A 23,926-nucleotide genomic window follows, 5' to 3' on the forward strand; every position below is an offset into this window, starting at 1 on the left:
TCGGGCAAGGGAATCGTCTATATCAGCACGAAACTTGTCAAGAAGTTCTTGACTGATGAGCACTCGGGTCTGCTTCTGATCTGGGGTGAGGTTTCGATGAACCCAACTTGCAGCAATTTTTTTCATTCGCAATTCCTGGGTAATTATGTTTTGCACTTTGCACAGTGCCATATGACAGGCCACACATCTCAGCAACATGGCGGATAGTGACTCGACGATCCTTCAGCACGATATCGTGGACTTTGTTAAAGTTTCGGTCGTCATGACAGTTTTTGGTGCTCCACCTGCATGTTCAGCCTCACACGACTCTCTCCCACACTTAAACTCACGATACCATCTCTTCACCATACTGTATAAAGGAGCAGTGTCCCCTAGTGTATCCACCAAGTCCTAATGAATTTTGGATACCGTCCACTTCTTCTTCACAAAATATTTGATTACCGCTCTCACTTAGGTTTTCTCCATTCTGGCACATTGACACAACTTCACTCAGTTAAACCCCTGTAAAAAGAAAACTGTACGTGCTACTCAGACTTGCAATTCAGAATGAAAGCATATAAAGGATCACTTAACAATAACAAAATAAAAAATCAATCATAATATCAATCTTTCTATGTTAGGGTCGGAGCAACCTGATCGCCCCTCATAAGAGTTGCTCTGTTTAATAATTGTGGAAGGTATTTCATCTACACCGCAGGACCATTTACTTTTCATTTTATTGACGATAACTTTTATTTCATTGGTAGTGACTGGATGCACAAACATTGTGTTGTGACAAGAATTTACATTTGCTTTATATATCCTGCTTTTATTGTCTTGGGAAGTTGTCAATTTTTGTGCACAGTATTTAGTAAACATTGTTGCTACTTTTAAAGGATTCTTTACAATTTCACTGTTTTGATTTAAGGTGATGTTTTCCATTCTTTTATTCTTACCATTTGTCTCCCTCTTTACTATGTCCCACATTGTTTTTGTTTTATCATCAGAGTTTCTAATAAGGTTCTCGTTGTGTATATGTTTAGTTAATTTTAGCATAGTATTTCTCAAATTCATTTGTTATCTCTCCCTCCCTTTTAAGTTTGTTTAAGAACCTCATTTTTTCACTAGCTTCTACAATTTCAGTTGTAACCCAAACTTTTCCTTTACGTGGTTAATTTTTTATTTGTCGTTTTGGAAATGCTAAGTTAAAGTAGTATGTGAAAACTTTAAGAAATGTGTCGTATGCTTCATTTACAGTATTATGGTTGTAAACCTCACTCCAGTTTTCCCTTTCTCACAGATACATAAAATAGTCCAAATTGTTCTAGCTGAATGATCTTTTGGTTTGAAAGTTTCTGTTTTTACCCATGTTACATCTATTCCCATTTGTAGTTGTATTGTAGAGTGTAAAAACTTGAGCAAGATGGTCTGAAAACCCACTATCCAAAACCTGGACTGAACATGTGGAAAAAAATGTATTTACTAAGATTTGATCAAGGGCACTTTTGGAACTCTTTGTTATCTTTGTGGGTTCCTTTACCATAGCTTCTAGATTGTACGTATTGAGTAATATACTTAGGTCGTTATTTATATTCCTCTTTAGGAAATCTACATTTAGGTCCCCTACTACCACTCCCACATGATTGGTCTTTTGGTAGTAATTAAGGATAATATCTATATTGTTTATGAAAATATTCAGGTCACTATCTGGAGTTCTGTAAACACATATCACCACAGTTTTAAAATTAGGTAATTCAATAATACATGATTAGAAGTGTTTTTCAACATTTAGATTAGCAAATTTTAAACATTCTCTAACGTTGTGCCTTTTTTTTTACAATAAATGCATGAGTCTCCCCTCCCCATGTTTAGAGTAGCTTGAAGCTAGATCAAAATTTGGAAAATTAATGCAACTTAATTCATCAGAGCTTAACCAATGTTCCGTGAGGCAGATTATATCTGTATTTTTTAACCTTTCCAGTAAGTGGTATTCTAACATTACATTTTTTCTATATTCAAACCTTGAACATTTTGATGGAAGATGTTCAGGATTGCTGATGTTCTGCCACTTCCTGAGCTATCCTTCACCATACTATTAATTTTATTGCCTACTATACATGTTTCTTTTCCTACATTTTCTAACATAAAAAATTATTCTGGAGCTTTACTGTCAAAGTTTTCTTTCTGCCCGTTGAACGGACAGCAACTACAATACTTGCCTTCTTAATGGACTCAAGCCTGAATTTATCAACATCACCAATTCAATTTCAATTTTATGATTTGCAAAATAATAATAACCATAACAATAATATAATAAGATAAAATATAATTTCCTATTACTGAGTTACTTGCCTCCCCCCAATCCCCTGCGAGCACCCTTACATCTGTGTACACCAGTTTCTTTCAACTAAGCATGTCTAACAACACTTTAAGAAAGGAAATAACTGTTTACCTTTGTGTATACATAAAAATACTGGTACTTAATGTTTGAAATATCCTTTATTTATTCTAGACATGCAAACAGAGAGAAGCTATTCTTAGTGTGGCCCACAATCAAGTGATAAATCTCACTGTGGAATACAGGACATTGTCAGGTTGTGTACCTACAAGAAGAGACAAAAAAATGTTGTGGACTTGCCATGAGACTCGAAGTTTTCGAAGTACAAGAGAGAGGTGGTGGTTTTTGGCTATCAGTAACTGCAACTCTGTCAAGGTAAGTGTCCTTAACAAATAATTTAGCCTTAATAACAGTGTAAGACAATGGGAGTATAGGATAGAGGGTTCAGTATGACACTTCTATGACAAATTTCTTGAAGAATGAAATTTCTTTACAACTATCTACTTGCCATGCATGCAGGTCTTTATTTTTCTAAACTATGCCAGTCTATTTGTGAATCTAAGCTATGTAAATATAAAGCTCATAGCATAATCACTTGATAAAAATGACATTCACATATTGAAAACCAACAAATTTAATTTTATACGACTTCACTCTGAAGAGTCCACCAGATTGTGGACTATTTACAAACAGATTCAAATTGTCAGTAAAGAATGCTTCAAGTGGTTGTATTAAGTATTATACTCCATCCCTGGAATCTTTGGAGCAATGCTGTGCATAGTAGCAGAGAAGGGGGAAATTGAGTGGGCAGAGAGAAGCAGTACACCCTGCTAGGAAAGCTGGTAAACTGCAGTTGCTCCCCTCCCCCTCCATGCAATCCTGTTCCCTCTCATGTGTTCATTGGTGGAGCTGTATCACGTCACTATTTGACTTGTTTTCGTTCACTTACTTTAGAGATACCTGGGACAGAGTGTAGTTCTTATATGTTCTATGTTTGTTTTTTTATTAATATTGATCAATAATTTTCATAATGTATTTTTTCTTATAATTGTGCCTTACATACACATTGATCTGTAGGAATATATAAAGTTTGAACCTTGATCATTTTCTATGTATTATCATTACATAGTTTGAATATGGTTATTTTAAGTGTTTTTTATCTTTCCTGCGACATTTCATCAAAGATGAAATGTCGCAGCAGGTATAATAAAAAAAGAACAAAATAACCATATTATATTATTTTGCATCTACAATTAGTGGTTATGCAAGCTTTAAGAAGAAAAACATGTTATTATTATTGTGAATTCCCCATTTTTTCCATGTATGGCAGATCAATAACTAGCTCTATGTATTGACGAGTTGTTTGTTTGCCTTGCTGTGTTGACAGAATAATAGCATAGAGTAGGGAAGAAAATGTACTTGATAGCACCAAGCAGGATGCTTTTAGCATCATACAGACAGTTGTAGACCTCATACCACACTACATGTACAGTAGTCGGTTCGAAAGCATTAAGTGGGTCACTATTCAAAATCAAATGTTATTCTAGTGATAGTCTTCCTGTTACATTGTCTTTTGGCTACCACCAGTCCCATAGTCAGGATTCTAGAAGTAGGTGGGCTATTATATCAGATAAACATTTGTGCATCGATTTATAAACTTCAAGGTTGGCAAACTGCTGACTTAGGGTGAGCAATGCCTGGGGTGACCATACGTCCAGTTTTGACTGGGACAGTCCCATTTCAGAGTTGTGTCCTGGTCATCCCGTCAATATTATTTAAAACCACTATTTGTCCCTCTTTATAAAGGATTTAGATGAAAACTAAGTATAAATTTGAGATATTCATGCTAAAAAAAGTATTGTTTTGTGTGTTCCATTATTTGGAGAGGAGTGAATAAGCATGGTCAAGAAGCGTACATGAAGTTTTAATATGGACTTGCAACAAGAATGTAAATCCTGAATTTTCACAGAAACTCCAAAGACAAATCTTTCGTTGTGTCAGACATGTGGGGTTAAGTTTTCGGGGAATTTTATGAACAGTTGGTGAAATATAAAGCTGTTTTCATTCACTGCTCCACAAATAATAAATACTTCTGACATTCCTCAATTTCAGCCTAGCACAAACATCAAAGGCAGTTCAGAAGGGACCAGTTATACCGAGATAATAATAATTAATACCTATTGATAATGGGGAGACCATATTTCATTTTATTGTATGTATCATTTATGAGATCCATACTTTAATAAATAATAATACATTTATGATAACAATAATTTTATAATTAAGCCTAACCCAATTTTCAGGAAGATGGAAGAGTAAACTAACTTCCTTCAGATGTCCCGTTTTGGGGTCAACATATTATGGTCACCCTAGTGACCCCCCATCCCCAGCTACAACCCTAATTGTCACATAATCAAATAGTTACCAGTCATGCCTTCAATCCCCAATCTGAGAAGCAAATTTTTTAGTATTCATCATATTTAAAATAATAAGTAGCAAGATCTGATCTAGAAAATAGTAGTAGCATTGATATTTCAATGTAATAACCACTTTATCCAATGAAGAAAAAAAAGCCTTCTTGCTAGCCCTTGGCTCTTAAAGGCCTATTACACCATTGAGTTTAGTTTTAGTTTTACATATATAGCCATTAAATGTAAGGTAAACCAATTTTCTTCTTGTATTTAGAAAAAATAATATTTAATATAATAATGTCTTACATAATGTCAGTGTTGCATATTTAAATGAAGACATTTGTTTGCAAACTTAAGTGTTCATCAGATGAGCAATTTCTTTCTTATGGTTGTTTATGATTATCGCTTACATAAAGCATAAATGTCATTTGTAAAAATAATCGCTATGAAATGCAGTGGCATATTGTGAAAATTTGACCTGGTTTACCACAACAATTCTTATGTATTATATTAATTAGATATTATACAAATAATACACCATTGCAGGCAGGCAAGTAAAACAAAAACAGAAGCCCGACTTCAAATTTTCTGGCAATTTCTATGAGTATGAAAGAAAGTTTGTTTACTGAGAGTAAATTTCTACTCTTTTCAGTAGATGAATCTACTGTTATCAGAAATCTACTGAAACTCAATGGTTTTCTACTGAACCAGTTCAGTAGGCCTACTGTACTTGTACAGTAGAAGAAATACAAGTGAAATATTCTCTTCAGTATTACATGTAATATTGTATACAGTGCAGAGGCGTCTCCTGAATGCATGCGGTGAATGCTGCGCATGCTTCAATTGGGTAAAGGACAGCTTACTCTGCAACGACATTAATGAGCATTTCTATATTCTAATTTCTTCATATATGAGTAGTATTTATTTTAGACGAGAGCGCTCATTATTACATTTCTTGGATCTGAAGTGAAAGAAAGTAATAATTATTTTCCCACAATTTACGCATGCGTCACTTCAGATCCAAGACATGTAATATAAGCGTAGTTGAGTGCTCTCGTCTAAAATAAATACTTCTCCTATATGAAGAAATTAGAATGTAGAAATGCTCATTAATGTCGTCGCAGAGCAAGCTGTCCATTTTCCCACAATTGACACATGCGCAGCATGCACCGCATGTGTTGAGGAGACGCCTGTGATACAGTGTATGTAACTCAATAGGTTGGCTGTAAATATAACTTTTCATTCCTCCTGATTTTGTATTTGTTTTTGTATCTACTTGAAAATCTAAACATAGTAGATCTTTCAAAACACTTATAGATCTACTGAAAACAGTGCAGTAGAGAAACTAGAAGTGAAAATAACTTCTTTAGTGTTATGTTTAATATGTATGTAGTGTTTTTAGCTTAAAATAGAGGCTTTAAGTATTACATTTCATTCATCCTTATTAACAATTTTTATTTATATCTGTTTGAAAAATCTGAACACAGTAGATGTTTCAAAACACCTATAGCTCTACTGAAAACAGTAGACGAAGTTTTCAGCAGAGATCTACACCCACTTTACCCATTTCTTATCTTAATTCATAGCAAAAAGCTAGACAAGGAAAGCTGCCATGCAACAATTGATAGAAACAGAAACATCTGTTGGGGTGTGATCAGTAGCATGCCAAGGATTTTCAAAAGTGAAGGGTTACATAGCCTACGCATTTTTTCGTAGTTGCCCCTCATTTTGCCATCTTTCCCTATCTTTGACTTTGTTTTTTCTAGAAATTCTGGGCCAAAGAGTGGGGGGTTATAACCCGAACAAGCCCCCCTTGGGCACGGTACTAGGTGTGATCCTCCCTGAGGCAATTGGGCTGTCTTGCTCCCCCTATTGCCTTTGATATTGCCTTATGGTTAGCAAGGGGACATGAGGGATCATCTCCTCAAGAATTTAGAAAAATATACCATGTATATGTAAGATATTGGAGTATTTGATGGCATATCTTATCTAATGATATTCAAAAGTAATGATGCTTATACTATCATGTTTTCATTATGGAACTTGTCACCATATTGTGATTAGGTGTACATAGTCTTCATGCGGATGTATCCATAATTTTTAACCAATGAAATTTATTATAAAAGCAAGAGATATCACTGATTCCATGATCATGATTTAATGGTTGATATTGAACTTGACGTCATCACCCAGTGCACTTTGGAAAGAGACAGCATGATAGCAGGCCCGTAGCTAGAATTGATCTCCAGGGGGGCTCACAGGTTATCAGGGGAACTTTGTAAACAAAGTCCATTTTTCAAAAGTTTAATATTGTTAAATGAAGGTGAATTATGTGCGTGTCGAGGGGGGGGGGTCATAAAGTTACATAAAATTTAGAAATATACAAAATCTTCGCTTCGCTTGAAGTGTTAATTGACTGCTATTGAAATCATCCCTTACTACACAATCCATACTACTTTTGATGACACAGATATTTATAATCACACAAAAATGTACAATATTCAATCATAGTGCCTACAGTACATTCTACCCCTAGCCGAAGCAATGAAACTCCCCTTCTTTACCAAAACTTGGGATCTGTTGACCTTTGATGCAGATGCGGAGGGAATTTGCATGATGACGTCAAAGTCACAGAGTTCTGTTTAAAAGGGAGGTCACAACAGTGGCAGCAAAGGTACAGATAAATAATGTAATAGCTGCTGTTCATGTTATGTGAATTTATCCTTCATCAAAGTTGTGAGCAAAATAATACGAGGGTCGCTATTTATATTTTGAGCCTTGGCAACACTAATTGAAGTTAGGCGTGATCTGACGTTTGCACGGAATTGTCTGGCATTATTGACCATAACGTACTTCAAATGTTTTGTCAATAGCTTCATTTGTGTTGTTTATGTTGCCTTGGAGATTGCACGACAACAATAAAATGGAATTAACTCGTGAACATTTTCGTGTGATGATTTTTTATGATTTTCGACGTGGATTATCAAGACAAGAGTGCATCGATCAACTTACTTCCACATTTGGCGATGAAGCCCCATCCTTTGCCACTGTGAAACGCTGGTATAACGAATTTAATCGTGGCCGCCATTCGCTCAACGACGAGATTCGCGAATGTCATCCAAAATCAGTTGTTGTTCAAGAAAACATTGATGCTGTGAAAAACCTAATACTGCAAGATCGTCATGTGACATACTGTGAGATTGAGGCAACCATAGGCATTAGTTCCACCAGCATTTATAAAATATTACATGATCATTTAGCTGTGAAAAAGGTATGTTCTCGTTGGATCCCACACAATTTGACAAAAACTCAAAAAGACGCTCGCGTCAATTGGTGCAAACAAATGCTCAATAAATACAATCGTGGTGCTTCAAAAGACGTATATAAGATTGTAACAGGTGACGAATCATGGATATATGCATATGAGCCGGAACGTAAACAGCAGTTGACTGTATGGATGTTTCAAGATGAACCCAATCCAACAAAAGTTGTTTGCGCTCGAAGCACATCGAAACAAATGGTCGCCTGTTTTTTTCGGGAAAACTGGTCATGTGGCAACTGTGCCTTTAGAGGAACGTAGAACGGTCAACTCTGAATGGTACACAACAATTTGTTTGCCAGAGGTCTTTGGTCAAATATGGAAGACAAACGAACGCCGTCGGATCATTCTTCATCAAGACAATGCCAGCTGTCACACATCTCGTCTAACAACCGACTTTATGAACAGTCAAAAAATCGAATTGATGGGTCATCCGCCGTACAGTCCTGATTTGGCACCCAATGACTTCTTCTTCTTGTTCCCGAATGTCAAGAATAAATTGCATGGACAACGATTTTCGTCGGCGGAAGACGCCGTTTATGCGTTCAAAAACCATATTATGGAGGTGTCTCAAGAAGATTGGAAAAACTGCTTTGACAAATGGTTAGAACGAATGCAAAAGTGTATTGACCATAAAGGAGAATACTTCGAAAAACAATAAAGCAGTTTTCAGTGCCAAATTCCTGTTTTTTCATTGTTAGGCTCAAAATATAAATAGTGACCCTCGTATGTGCTGTCTACATTTTCACTCTTCACTGCAAAAAAAATATACAAAATAGTTTTACCTAATGTCAAGGGGGCTGATGGTAGTGCCAGGGGGGCTCAGCCCGCCTCTACCCCTTCCCACCCCTGCCTGGCTATGGGCCTGCATGATAGTCAGGGAAACAGATTCACATGTGTTAAGGAAAGCTTATGAGAAACCTTCTTACAGTGAGAAATTTGCAACATTATATGCGTACAAATTTCTCATGATCATACCTTGAATCACTTCAACAAAGATCATATGCACAATGCTTTCAATACAGGATCTGATCTGTGTGCCTGAAATATGGTGGCAGATCATCATTTCGTGTAATGAATTGCAGGGGAAGTTGTTTGCTGAATATCATCCTTTGAACTTCGAAAATTTAGAAAGGCTTTCCCCATGTTATATTCTCAAGGGTAAAAGAATTCGTCCCTTTCAGTAATATAATTAATAATTTTAACCAATGATGTTTTCTATTGATGACAGGGAAATATCAGGCACTCTTAACCCAAAAGTCATTAATTATTGTTATATTTTAGGGTTTGAACATAAAATATAGGTTTTTGATGACAAATGGACCTCCTGGAGATTACTGGCATGAACACTTTTCTGCTGATGAATTCTGTAAGTACTTAACTCCTATAATTTTCAATGTGATATGTACAGTGGTGGTGCCAGGAAAAGAAAGTGAGTGGGGAGGAAGAGGAAACAGAAATATTTTCTGAAGAGGAAGTGATATTCAATGTACACTTAAAAACCATATAAATGTGCATATTTGGGCTAAAAGAGCATTCTTTTAGTTTTTATTGTTTTCTAGGGGTGTCAGGAAACAGATTGGCAGATTGGTAGATGAGGGGGGGGACATGTATTTCCTCTGACGCCATCACTGGTACATACCATCTTACCACATAGTTTTAAAGAACAGAATTAACACTGGAATTTTAATTTTAAAATTATGAATTTCATCTGGGTGGGATTTAGATAAAGCATTTATGTGTAGGAATTATAACAATCACCAAAGTATAGGAGAAACTATTTTTAAAGAAATTAAAAAGTTAAGAAGTTTTGCTATGTGTTAGTTCAATTAACTATTTTACTATTCATATTGGAACTTTTCCTAAACTATACAATCACATGTACAGTAAGACACTTGTAGAAGTTGCAGTCATTAACTCAGGTATAATAAAAATCATATATCAGAAAGATGGAAAAAAAATGGTTTTGTAAAAGCAGAGGAAAAATTAAGCATGGGGGAACCCGGGGCAGAATGGAACCATGGGGCAGAACAGAATCCGCCCTTAATTTCTCCATAAGGTGGCGGAAGCTAACGGAAGTCTATGAAACAAATCAACTATCCATAGGTAGGTAGTTCACGCCATGTTGACTGATCAGTGTCATGTTGACGACATTTTGGTGGATTTTTGAGGTTGTCTTGTAACTTTTGAACGTCTCGACTCTGAAGGTAAGATACATTTCCACATGTAACACATGGTTTCCTTGGTTTGCATGTTAAAGACGTGGTGGGTACTACAGTCTTGCATATTAACAGTTTCATATTTCACCGGCATTTTCTGCCAGAACCTCGTGTAGCTTAACAATGTAGGACTGGGCAGAACGGAGTAGGGTTCCATTCTGCCCCATGTTGGTATGTTATTGCATTATTCCGTTTATAACTACTGTTGTCTTTTGTGTGCATTACTGTGCATGTGTAATAGGATGTGTGTGTAAATAATACTCAAAGGCTTCGAAGCAACTGGAATTTGGCCTGTTAACATGGATATTTTCTCAGATGTTGATTTCTTGCCTTCAAGCCTCACTGACATCCCGGTTAGGCCTAGTATGCCAGAACAAAGAACACAAATCGTAGGTCCTTCTACACCAACAAGTTATATAATTGCCACATAATATCATTTGTAGATGAATGTTCACCAATTATATTACATTTCACATTCTGAGACCAGGAGGTCCATTGTGCCCTAGTGCCAGGGCAGAATGGACCACTGTATATGTTTACATTTTTCCAGTTTTTCTTTATGTGTGTAATGTTTCTTTCTGTGTAATTTCTACTTTAATGTCTGTCAATGTTCAAAGGATATGTACCTACATTTGTAGCCTTTTTTGTCTCATATATACTATTTTACTATCATTTAAATATTAAGTGTTCCGTTCTACCCCGGGTTCCCCTATGTCATTCTTGTATATAAAAATTGATGTGGCATGCTATTAATGTACTGTCTGTCACTGCTGAGGAGGGTCTAGAATGATAAATTTTGATACTCGAAGTGAAAATTCAGAATGCTTGGAATTCATATATCTGTGTCAACAATTGGCACTGCATTTATCTTCAATATCTCATATACAACAAAAATATATTGAATGCTTATAGGTAGAAAGTTGTAATAATATATATATATACACTTTTGACTTTTGTTGTTAATCTACTATAATGTTCTTGCACGTTTCCTTACCCTGATACCTCTCTGTAGCTGTGTGACAGCAGCAACAAGGAGTGACAAAGCAACCTATCTTATCCAAATATCATCATTTTCCACTATATCAACACAACCTCCACAGAATTAGAAAACAAAGGTTTCACTCAACATTCGTCATCAGCACACCTCGATATCATGGATAGAGAAAAAACAGAACTTCTGGAAAGTTATGAAATGCCACTTGCATGTTAAATATGATAAGATGGAAAAATCACTGACAGAACTAATTATTATAATCTTCCTTTACTTGTTAAATATATGTATGTATGTTTGTGTTTGTGTGTGTGTGTGTGTGTGTAATATTACAAAGTTTTACTTCTTTTCAGATATTCTTCCAATATTGACTGGATTCTGTGTTGCATATCTCTTTGTGATATTTGGTCTTGCAATGTGTACAGGTAAGAATAACTTATGTAATTTTACACACAAAATTAATTATATATATATATATATATAAAGTGACACTTTTGGTGAAGTAAAAATTTATCCAACACACTCATACTCTCACGTGAGTTTGATAATGGATATTACAAATCACCTGCAGGTCCCATACACTGCCAAAATCTTGTGAGAAAAATTGTTACGCTTTCCCCAGGAGACTAGAACCAAGTAAATGTCCCGTAGCCTGAGCCCAAAGACTAATACCTTAGACCACGGTCTCACGTAGCCAGGAGGAGGACTCGGGGAAGCTGAAGCCAGGAATCCTACAAATATATAATAGTGTATAGTGGTAATTAATTTCACTTCCAATAAACATCTTGTACATTAACTTGTAATAAACTGAGAAATTCATCATAAGGGCTTCTACCCACCACTTTTTCGCCTTTAGATGATGACTGCTGATAAGTGATGAGCCCCCCCCCCCCTTTCCTGAAATAAAATTCTGGCTACGAGCCTGCACGGCCTGGACTGAACTCTCCTAATACTCATATAATAAGTACCATGTGTTTTAATATATGTAACTATGATCAAATATACAGAATTTAATAAAAATATGCTGGCTTGGCTGCCAAGCATGTTTTTTTACATGACTGACTTTCAATCTTTCCACTGAAGTTCCCTGGTTCAAGTCCCCATCTGGACTTGGTCATTCCTTGTAAGTGTTTCTTCATCAATTTCATCTAATACTCATCCTCAATATTGTGATCAGTCAAAAGTGGTAGAAAAGCAACTTTAAATAACAAAAATTTAAAGTTCAATAGGAAAATGTATTGACAGAAATTTTTTTCATTATTAAGACAAGTTATTCTTTCTCCCACTGTATTTGAACGAATTACTGGACATTTCTTGTATACAGTTTTGTAGTGTCATGCAACTGGAGACACTTAGGATTTATACTTCCTTCCATTTCAGACAGGCAAAGGTTAGGAATATGCTATTAGAATGGAAATTTTTATTTTGTGTAATAAGTATAGTTTATGAATCAAATTTTGGATTTTATTCATCACTTTAATGCCAAAATGCCATGTTATTTACTGCTTTTAATACTGAAATGTGTTCACTTTCTGTGTATCCCTAATAATCACTTATCCCCTAGAAAGAAAAAAAATGTTATTTTTAATACTTAATTTATGAAACCATTTATTTCTAATTTTTTACAGTTGAATTAAGATCCAGGCAACTCCTTCATACAACATACAAACTCTTCATTTGCTCAATATTGCTGCAGGCTTTTGGAATCATTCTTCTCTGCATTGCATATGGCAGATATGCAGTCGATGGCATTGGGTTTCCAACTGCTAGGTTGTGGGGTATGTATAGTAAATTTACATAATGTAAATAGAAACCTTCATCTTCAAATCTAGTTGATAATAGATGTTACAAATCAGAAATCTCAAATTTCCAAGTATTTCAATATTGAGTTTCAATATTGGATTAGAGTATATTTAACTGATGTGTTCTTGCAGTCCTGCCACTATATCTCCCGGCCAGTGGCAAAGCGTGACATTTTACATTTGGTTCACCGCCAATTGTTGTTTTGATAATGAAAAGCAGATTCATATCCTTCAATGTGTGCTTTTCCTCTTAACATGTGGAAATAGCAGACATTCAAGTGGTGTGCCCAGGATTTTTGAAGGAGGGTGGGGGGAGGGGGTTACGTGTACTTTTTAGTAGTGATTCCTGAAGTCCTCATTTTGCCATCTTTTCCTTTCTTTTCTTTCTTCTTTTTTTTTCAAAGAATATTGAGCCTAAATAGAATTATGATCCTCACCACCCCTCTTTGAGCACGCGACTGGACACTCTGAAGAATCTTGATGACTCCAGACAAACCCTGCTATGGCTGTAAACATGAGGATGGGGGGCTGAAAAAATGGCCTGTTATGACCCAGACCTTCAAGAGTGGGGGAAAGTACAGGTCGTTAGACCTGTCTGCCTGTTCGGAAGCGTTCAGGTGTTCTTGGCACTTGCAGAGACCAGAGAGATTCACACTATTCTGCGATGAGCTGGGCCAACGAACACCATTGCCTTCAATAGGAAACTTGGCGGGAGGGTTCGGCATGAGAGGTAGTACTGGGGCCTCATTTTGATGCGCTAAGATTAGCGAATCTCTTGCATATTTCAAGATGTTTCATGCTGTTGTTTGGCTAATTTTGCATAAATATGCGAGTATTCTGGCTTATTATTTTTACTGCTTCTCTAAAATATGTAAAATGCAATATTTTTATTATTTTGCTTGTTCATCGCCGCATCTCCCGATGACCGGACCTCCATTCAAAGTGCAGAACGATTATTTTGACCAAATCCTGTTTCCCTGCTGGCTGCTTTGGGGAGGAGGGATTTTAATGTTGCTTCTTCTTGCCGATACAGTAGGCCTAATTGGTTGTTTGACCACATGTTCCTTTGTAGGTAAACGCTGCAACAGAGGGTCACTGTCACAAAGACAGTCTCCGCGCCGGACGCTAGGCCATCACGGCTATAGGATGTGTCGTGTTGCAAACCCCTTGGCATGAATGTTTGCAGGGATTTTTACCAGGGAAAAAAGCCTTCCCATGAAATATTTATTTTTCATTGGGGTGGGGACAAGCAAAGCATCACCCAAAATCTAATACTGCCTGCTCAAAAAAACATTGATTCATTTTGAGGTTATTGTAGTACTGTAATGACCTGTATCAAACTTACTTGTAATTATCATTCCCTTATAATAATTCACGCAAATTACCATGGCTGAAATGAAATTATATGTGTGAAATAAATAATTTTAGGCTGATAATCATTATTCGAGGGGGGGGGGGCTATTACCACTTCCAGATGCTCATGCCTCTGGAGCAAGTAATATGTTAGGGCTTATAACCAAAAAATTTCAGACGAATTCAAGACAGCTGAAAAGTCAGCGGTATTTGTTTCTAATTTAAAGCACTTGTCCTAAATAATCACGGTAAACAGTATGGTGCTTAATAGACAATAGATAGAGATGAAAGCTATGAAAATATCTAAAATTACATTTCTGGTGTACCACTGACATGGGGTTCTTTGTATTGTTTTGTGGTTTTACATATACCTACACTTTACGTAACCCTGATCAGCTGTCGTCTCGAAGTCTGGGGGTTTCTAACAGCTGACCAATTCCCAACCACCAAAACACTTTACACTCCTAGTACCTAGCATAAACCTACGACCTATAGGGCTTGCTCAATGACAACTCACTGAAATATCTTGCATGTACAATTTATTTACAAACCTCCCCTTCTCCCTGTACATCGTTACATTACAGCTCCATTAATAAATGCTCCAGGTTGCCTTTTGCACCATTACAGAGGAATGCATTTTAGTAGACTTTGCTCTGCGTGCGCACTATTTAACATTGTGCTAACCCACTCTCACAGTTTATCATGCGAGAGTCCCTATGCAGTCCTCTCATTAAGTGCTGTACATCTAATTCAAGCTACAAGCACACTATTTACAATAGAGCTAACCCACCCCTGTAGTTTATCATGCAGATGTCCCTAGATGGAGCGCTCACTCTCTGTGTACCTCTCTGTGTACCTCTCTGTGTATCTTTATGTATCCATAATAATAATAATAATATATCTTTATTGAGTGGGTGAGGTTCAGCATACGCTGTTCTCCCACCTAATCAGAGGCGTGGCATACATGTAGCCGCTGTTACCGCAGGTAACACCAAAATATAAAGAATTGGAGAACCTGTCTTAAAATATTATTACATACATAAACTGGTAATATTGTCATAAAGTAAACATTGCAGACTGACATTTTTTCTGACACCGGCAAAATCGAAGAGGAGGACTGATCCTGTACCCTCCTTAGGCAAATATCTTTTGCAGAAAAGAGCAAAATTGTGGCGAAAGGGAGGCCAAAGACTATTTTGAACGATTTAAAAACCAAGTCGTCTGCTGGATATGACCGACATTTCAATGTTTCATGGTATAACGACTATCCGTGGTTATGTGGATGTGTGCAGTTGTCGAAACTCTTTTGTTGACCATGTACTCTATTTTCGGATGAAAAAAAAACATGTGGAATTCAGGTGTGGATAACATGGACCATGACCATGACGCACCCAAAATTTCAAATTCAAATTAAAAACTTCACTTTATGATAGCATCATAGAACTTTTTTGACTTGATTTGATTGATTTTGCTTCGCTTGTGCCACTTTTGGCTAATTTGAGAAGATGGGGATGAGTGATGATATGATGAAATTGATGAATAGACATCACAAACGTCCATGCAAAAGCCAGGATTCGAACCTGGGAACCCAGCATCATATAACTATTTTGAAAGAAGAGTCGTCAGATTGACCTGCTCTATAAGTAGCCTTCGATGTTTCTGTAAGTATCAAATTAAGTATTATTGTGTAAACAACCAGTGTTTGCGATTTCACTTCAGTCCTTATGTCAACATTTTTTTCCTGATTAATAACTTTACCAAAATCTAGTATTGAATTGCAGACGTACCAGATTAATATTATATGAACTACTTGGAAGACATTGGAGTGGGGGGGGGGTAGCACGAGGTGGGGAGGCGCCACGCCACTGCACCTAATCCATCTGTAGACACCTGTCCATCTGGGTCTATATATCCACCTGTGTTTCGAATGACTCAGAAGCAGTTATTTATACCTCTGACAAAACTGGCCCACCCCCAACCACTGGACCGAAGGCCCCTTTTGTTACCTTTTAAACAAGAAAGCCATTGGGATAAACTAACCGTTCACTTCCCCAGCTACTGAAAAAAAAGCAACCTTGGCAAGAGCATTTACAAAGATTCAAGCTTTTATACAAAGCATTTTTCATTTTACAGCTGTGTGCGATAAAAAACACACAGCAGTATTTACAAATTGGTCTCGCTGATTGTGTGGTAATGTCGTCACCTTGTAATCAAGAGATCTTGGGCCGGACCCTGTGGCTGAGTGGTTAGCACATCGTGCTGCGATGCCTGGGGTCCCTGGTTCGAATCCCGCTCTGGCATGGTTGTTTGTGAATGTCCATTCATTAATTTCATCATTTCATCACTCATCCCCATCTTTGCAAATTAGCCAAGAGGCATAAAACGCGAAGTAAAATAAAATAAATAAATCAAATCAATCAAGAGATCTTGGGTTGGATACTGGACAGTGGTTCAGGCCTCACTTTAAAATGTAGGGCCAGTCAGGGCCAGGGCCATTTATGGTTTTCACTCACCTTGAAAAAAAAAATAGTCACCTGACTATGGCACCGGGACTACTCTTTTAAAAAAAATACATAATTTAGCCTATACTTAGCAGCATTATATAGAATTGCTATGCAGTATACAAGCATGTATTTTATTGGGACCAGAATGGGAATTTTCTGGGAATCATAAGGAAAATTTCAGTTTGAACCAGGAACAACAATGGAAACAGGATGACAAGATATGAAAGCAGGTGGGTTGAAATCCCAAGATTGAAACCTGTCTCACAGAAGTTTCAGTAATTTCAAATGTTTGAAAATTCTGATTCAATAGTTTCAAAGAAAGGTTCTCTCAGCAGGCACATAGCCAGAGGGCTGAAGCCCCTCCCCCAAAAATCGGTCAAAAATCTAATTTAAATAGTGTATAGTGGTAATTAGTTTTACTTCCTTTGCAGGATTATACATTAGATCTAAAAAAGTTTGGTGTATAATAGAGGAACCAGGTTACATATTCTAATATTATAGCATTTTGGAACATGTGGATCCATTTATTCTTTGGATACCACTATACACTATTAAAATTAGATACTGAAGTTTTCTTTGTGAGAGGTTACACAATATAAACTTTATGAGTAAAATTTGGCCCTAAATTTTAAAAGTCTTTTTTAACAGAATGTGTAAAAGTTAATAACAAAATACAATAATTATGAATTTCAGTATACTAACTGCACAAAATGTAAGAAAATAATGGACAACAGTTGTCTAAGATATTCACTAATATTCAGTGGCGGTCCCTCCATGGAACAGAGGGAACAGGCTGTCCCCTCTTACTTATCGCGCTTTTGAGCTATTTAAATTATTTATATTAACATAATAAGAACACTTCTTTCTCCCGAAATCAACGTTTCCAAAAGTAACGCTAAAGAAAATCTTTCACCGTGGCTGGACGTTTGTTTACGTCACCCACCCCCAACGCATCATGGTTCTCACCACGCGCGAAGGTAAACGATCCCCACGGCACCAGGGAAGCTGAACACTCTAGCTGTTCCCTCAGAGAGATATTGCAGATTCGCCTTTCTTCCAGTTTTTGCTATGTGCTGAAGTTTAATTGCGTCATAAGTGATACTTTTGAGTGTAGAAAGTCTATAACTTCCTAATCTCGTTGAGAACTTGCGTCTGACATTCATAACGAACTGGAAAAATCTTCTACAGTCTAAGCGTCTGCTAAATGCTTTGGTAAACACTGGGAAATAGCTTCTGAGGGAACAGCTCACATCCACCTGTTCCACCAACCCCAAGACCAAAGTTTCAAGACACGCAGCGGCAGGACAAGAAAGCGAATGTTGCGAGTGTCGTATGATCGACTGGCTGAGGACGAAAGCCTTTAGTTCATTGAACTTTGCAGATAATACAACAAACCAACACACATCCTAACTGAATTTAAAACTAAAACGAAATCATACACAAGGCATTTTCAAACGAGTTACTACAACTCTGTAAAATGATTAACTGGATATTCTTCCAGTGGCAAATAATATTGTTTTCCTTGTTTAATCCTGAGAAGGGAGTCTGAAACAGGTCGGGTTTTGTCACATTAACAACTTCTACTAATCTAGCGAACCTCATGAAAAAACTCAGCTATCTGTGTGCCATTATTGCATTGAGGTCGTTTGAATTTCAAGAATACTCAACTCTATGAAAAAACGTCAACTTATCTACGAATAAAGAGAAGAAACAGGTTCCGACAAAACATTTTTTTTCTCAGATCACTCATAAATTTATACTATCAAATTTTTCTTCATTGCGCATCAACAGTTTTAATTTTAATGTTTCCTTTATATTATGTCACATTTGCTTTAAAATTATTATTGTCATATAATTTTAACGTGCCTCATATTTGTCAGTTCTGACAATTTGTAATACAGTATATGTATCGTATATTTATTTGGTTCATTTCAATAAGGGTTGAATTTTACTTGATCTACTGTATTATATTAAGACACCCATGCGTAGGAGAGGGGGGGGGCAAGTGCAAGTGACCTGTTCCCCTGCCTGATTTATCACTGCACGCCACTGCTAATACTGTGCATTGAGTAGCAAAGTCTCTCCATTAATATAATACTAATAATAACAATAACACATTTGAATTAAAATTGGTTTATTTATAATAACTTACAATAGTTATTATTGTAAATTTTTAATTATAACCATTGTAAACGGTTGAAAATTGTTTCTGAACTTGTATTAATCCAACATGTCAGAAGATTCTTTTTTTGGGGGGTGGTATTGAACTCGTATAAACCCTCATGTTAGGCATGTAAGATAAGACCAGGGCTGACGGAAGGGGGGGACGAACCGTGCCACCGCCCAGAGCAGCAAATTTTCAGGGTGGCAAAATTTGAAGAGAAGAAAAAAATAAGCCTATTGAAAACTTGAAAGTTATAATATTATATTAAAACTTGGAAGTTATTATATGCCAACCCACCGTTTTGAAGGAACATATCAGTAGTCCAACCCACTTGAAAACCACTGAGAGCCACAAGGTGGGAAAGCAGATTCGATGCCTTAACTCTGTTGAGATATCAAGTGGGAGAGGTCTTTGATGCGCTCCTTCAAATAATTGGCGAAAATAAAACTGTCCAAATGGTCGCACATGAGGCTCAGTGTATCGCAAACCAGTTGTGTGGTTTACATTTCTTTGCTCACTAGTTATCTGGTATGACTTGTACTCCACGTAATGTAATGAGCAAATGTCTTCAAAACATTAATCTACGATTTGTTAGATGCTGTTAGATGATTTCTTGCAAACATATCGGCGCTTTGAAAAAAGCAGGATTGATGAAATATATCAAAGTTTCTTAGGCGTCACTTGGAAGCCTGGCAGGGCCTCCCTCCTTCCACTCATAGAGGCATCGGGGGGCAGCAACCCGTGAGTCCTGTTGATAGAGAATTGGCATCGAATTTAGATATAGATGATCCAAAGATAGGCAACACTGTACAGGGTCGAAATCGAAAGATGTAGTAGTTTCACTATGATGAAATTGTTGAAGATCCACAAAACGGGAAAAAGTTGATGTTTATTACCGAGTCCTAGATGATTATTTTAGCTGTAAGAGAAAGATTTGAGCAGCTTAAACATCATAGTGAATCTTTCAATTTCTTTTATGATATTAGTAACCATAAAGACATGCCATTTGATCTATTGTCTGAAAAGTGTAGAATACTTGCCGGAATGTTAACACATGAAGGTTACTGAATTATGAAGATGAACTAAATTTGCTTTCGGCTATAATAAAACAATTACACCAAACGAGACCTTAAGGGTCATGATTTTGCACCTAATGTGAGTGTAGAACTTCAAATTTATTAACTTTGTCAGCAACCATGGCAAGTGGCGAACAATTTTTTAAAAAATTAAGGTTAATAAATATACAGGGTGCGGCAGAACCAACTAAGTAGTTTTGAGGAGCAATAAAAAGTAAATCTGGATATATAGAGAAAAAATGAATTTGTTTTCTAAATTAGTACAATATACCATTTTACATTCATTTAGTTTTGAAAATAATGTCCTCAAGATGGCGGCCGTCAGCATCAATACATTGTTGTAGACGATCCCTGAAGTTTCGAGCAGCTCTTGCACACATATCGCGGGGTATGGCATTCACTTCATCAATAATCCGCTCTTTTAACTCTGGTAGGGTGTGAGGGCGGCTTTTGAAAACTTTTTCCTTCAGATATCCCCAAAGAAAGTAGTCACAAATGCTTAAATCTGGTGACCGCGCAGGCCACCAGACATCACCCCTCAAAGAGACGAGGCGTCCCGGAAACATTTCTCTCAAAACATCAAGTGAAATTCGAGCTGTGTGAGCAGTAGCTCCATCCTGTTGGAACCACAAGTCCCCCAGTCCATGTTCTTCAACAATCCCGTCCATTCTGGGTTGCAGAAAATTTTGCAACATTGAAACATAACGTGTGGAATTCACTGTCACTGTCACTCCTTCCTCCTCAAAAAAGTAAGGGCCTACCACGCCAAATTGTGATATGGCACACCACACTGTCACTTTAGGAGAATGTTGCGGTCTTTCATGAATAATGCGGGGGTTATGTTCAGCCCAGTAGCGAAAGTTTTGCTTATTCACGCACCCACAAAGATGAAAATGTGCCTCGTCACTACTGAAGAAAGCTGCATTCGGAGGGATCTGAGCAAGCATTTGCTCACACAGATTTTTACGGTTGGCGTAGTCTGCTGGGCGTAATTCTTGAGCAATCATTATTTTGAAAGGATGGAACTTCAAATCGCAGTGCAGAATCCTTCTGAAACTGCGGTCTGAAATCCCCAATGCAACAGCATGTCTTCGAGCAGAACGTTCCGGCGATTGTTGAACTGCTGTTCTCACCCACTGCACATTTCCTGGCATTCTGATGGATCTGCGTCAGCCATGTGTATCTCTTCTTAGTGTGCTACCAGTTTCCTCCAACTGCCTAACCCACAACCGAATTGTGTTTGCATTAGAAACGGCATTGTTGCGTGGAATGTTGAACTGGCACCGAAAAGCTCGTTGTGTAGCGATCACAGATCTGTTGTTTTCATATTGCGCGTGAACGGCAAAACCACGATGTGCACCGGTCCAGACCATCTTAGCTACTGAAATGGGGTCAACGCCTGAACAAAGGCAGACCACGTGCAACTGCCTACCCCCACCACAGCTGATGTGGTAATCGATAGAAACTGCTTAGTCGGTTCTGCCGCACCCTGTGCTATCTTAGGTCAATCATGTCTGAAACACGCTCGTTTCCATTTTATGCAAGATAGCAGTGGCGAAGCTCCTATGAGGCTTTTGAGGCTTAGCCTACCCAAAAAATGTTGAAATTAAAATGTTCTTGTACCCTGTAACAATCAAAGTTCATTAAAACGAATTTCCGAATGTTTGGTTCCGCCGATCCTTCCAGATATCTCGTCAGTCAGGCCAGAAAGAGAGAGCGCGCTCGGTCCGAATTGTGAGGCTTTTGACGAAAAGCCTCGCGTTAAAGGGCAGCTACAGCGTGAGCTCTGCGTAGGGGGAAGGGGAGTGTAAGGGGAGGGGGCGGCCGATTCACTGGGTGAAAGCGGCTAGCCTCAGAACCGACCTGTTGTGCTGCTAGTCTTCTTTTGCAAAATGCGTCGTTCATGCGCTGCATTGTTGAATGTTAATTTACTTCAAGTGGATGCGCGCGTGTGTTTGTGTGTGTGTGTCACATAGTGTATTTATGTTATAACAATATAATACTGTGAAATTATGTGTTGAAAACTCTAAGATGATTTGCAGTAAAATAAATGTAAGTGAACAAGACTTAGTGGCTCTCAGATGCTTAACCTACGAAATCTTGGACACACTGACTGTACAAATGGAAATATGTTTTGGAGATCTTGAAAAGATAAAATTTGTTGAATTGGTAGACCAAAATAGCTTTGGGGGATATAAACTACACTTTCCTGTGATGAAATTAAATAACCTTCTGTCCACATATCCACTTTTCAACAAAGAACGATTAAAAAATGATTTAAAGAATATCTATGCTGATGAAGAAAAGCATTTACCTCCTGCAGACCTTCTAAAATTCATAGTTAGCAATGATCTTCAAATAATCTACAAAGAAGTAACACAACTTATCAAGTTGGTCTTGACATTCCCCATTACAACAGCTTCCTCCGAAAGAAGTATGAGCACCCTCAAGAGAGTAAAAAATTATCTCCGTAATTCAATGAAAAATGAAGGATTAAGTTCTCTCAGTACAATACCCATTGACAAAAAAATACTGGTTAAAAACTTTCTATTGATCAAGGCTTCAAGGAAAGAGTAATTGATACTTTGCGACCAACAAGAATCAACTCATGAACCTGTTGTATAAAAAAAATATAAGTAGATTTTTCAGCCTACCCAGTATTTACGCCTTAGCTTCGCCACTGCAAGATAGTACTCGATCTCGGCCAATTTGGAGGTGATGTGATCAGCACCACTCTCCGGTCACCTTTACCTCCCAGGGTTGCCCCCAGGTACCCATTAATTTGATGCTGGGTGAACCCCAGAGCCGCTTTATGCGGGAACAACGCAGGAAAGAATTTAGACCTTAGATAACCCACGCGGGAGATCCGGGAATATTACATTTTAAAAATCCAATCATATATCACAGACCTACAACGGTAATCATATGAAGTGAAGCCTTCGTTTCTTTCCTAGTACTTGTTACAATTAAGATACGTTTAATAGAGAGAGAGAGAGAGAGAGAGAGATTTCATGAAATATAATAATAATATAAAATTAGTGTCACATTTTTTTAAAGTTTAACTGTGGTCGAGCGAGATATCCTTTTGTGTTAAATAGTATTGAAATATCTTAGCAAGTCTCATAAAATTATTTTATAGTTTGATTTTTTACTTAGGAATATATTGATTTTCAATTTCCCATTGCTGTTTAATGACTGGAGGAAGGGGGCGTTCGAAAGGGAGCAGCATCTGCCGCCACTGCCCAGGACAGCAAAATTACTAGCGCCGGCCCTGGATAAGACTGATTTCATCTTTTCTTTCAGGGAGAGTTAGTGAAAGTACAAGTGAGACCATATTTCTTCTGATGCTGTTGTTACTTGCAAAAGGGTATACAGTAACAAGAGGAAGACTGAGGTTATCAAGCAGCATCAAGCTAACAATATTTATGTGTTTATACTGCATAACGTACGTCTGTTTGTTCATATATGAGTTAGAGGTAAGAATGTTTTAGTCTGTATGTTCTCCACATTATTTTTGAGTAGAGTGTAGATAGATGACAAACAGTATTTTTTGTTTACATGTTTAAATACTTTGTTTTCCTATGGTTACTTAATATTGGATATGACCACTGAAAGCTCAAAGGAATCAATCTCTTAATGCCATGTGTTTGGCGCTATCTACTTGATAGCATAGGCGTAGCTAGAACTTTTGATTTGGGTGTGCACAAAGTTAACAATAGGAGAGAAGGTTTGAAAATTAGTTACAGGGACAGAAAAAAGTCTAATAAGAT

General features: G+C 37.3%; 1 protein-coding gene across 1 annotated transcript in view; it reads left to right on the forward strand.

The window, feature by feature from the left end:
• LOC145986645 (transmembrane protein 145-like) overlaps nucleotides 1–23,926 on the forward strand; it is a 137,734-nt gene that overhangs the window by 84,866 nt on the left and 28,942 nt on the right. Inside the window, exons 4-8 of the mRNA XM_083120913.1 lie at nucleotides 2,492–2,692; nucleotides 9,332–9,416; nucleotides 11,611–11,682; nucleotides 12,886–13,035; nucleotides 23,460–23,632. Coding sequence (XP_082977039.1) covers nucleotides 2,492–2,692; nucleotides 9,332–9,416; nucleotides 11,611–11,682; nucleotides 12,886–13,035; nucleotides 23,460–23,632 — 681 coding nt within the window. The remainder of the gene's footprint in view (nucleotides 1–2,491; nucleotides 2,693–9,331; nucleotides 9,417–11,610; nucleotides 11,683–12,885; nucleotides 13,036–23,459; nucleotides 23,633–23,926) is intronic.

Source organism: Lepisma saccharinum, chromosome 4 (genome assembly GCF_977018435.1).
Source record: "Lepisma saccharinum chromosome 4, izLepSacc3.1, whole genome shotgun sequence".
Lineage (NCBI taxonomy): Eukaryota > Metazoa > Arthropoda > Insecta > Zygentoma > Lepismatidae > Lepisma > Lepisma saccharinum.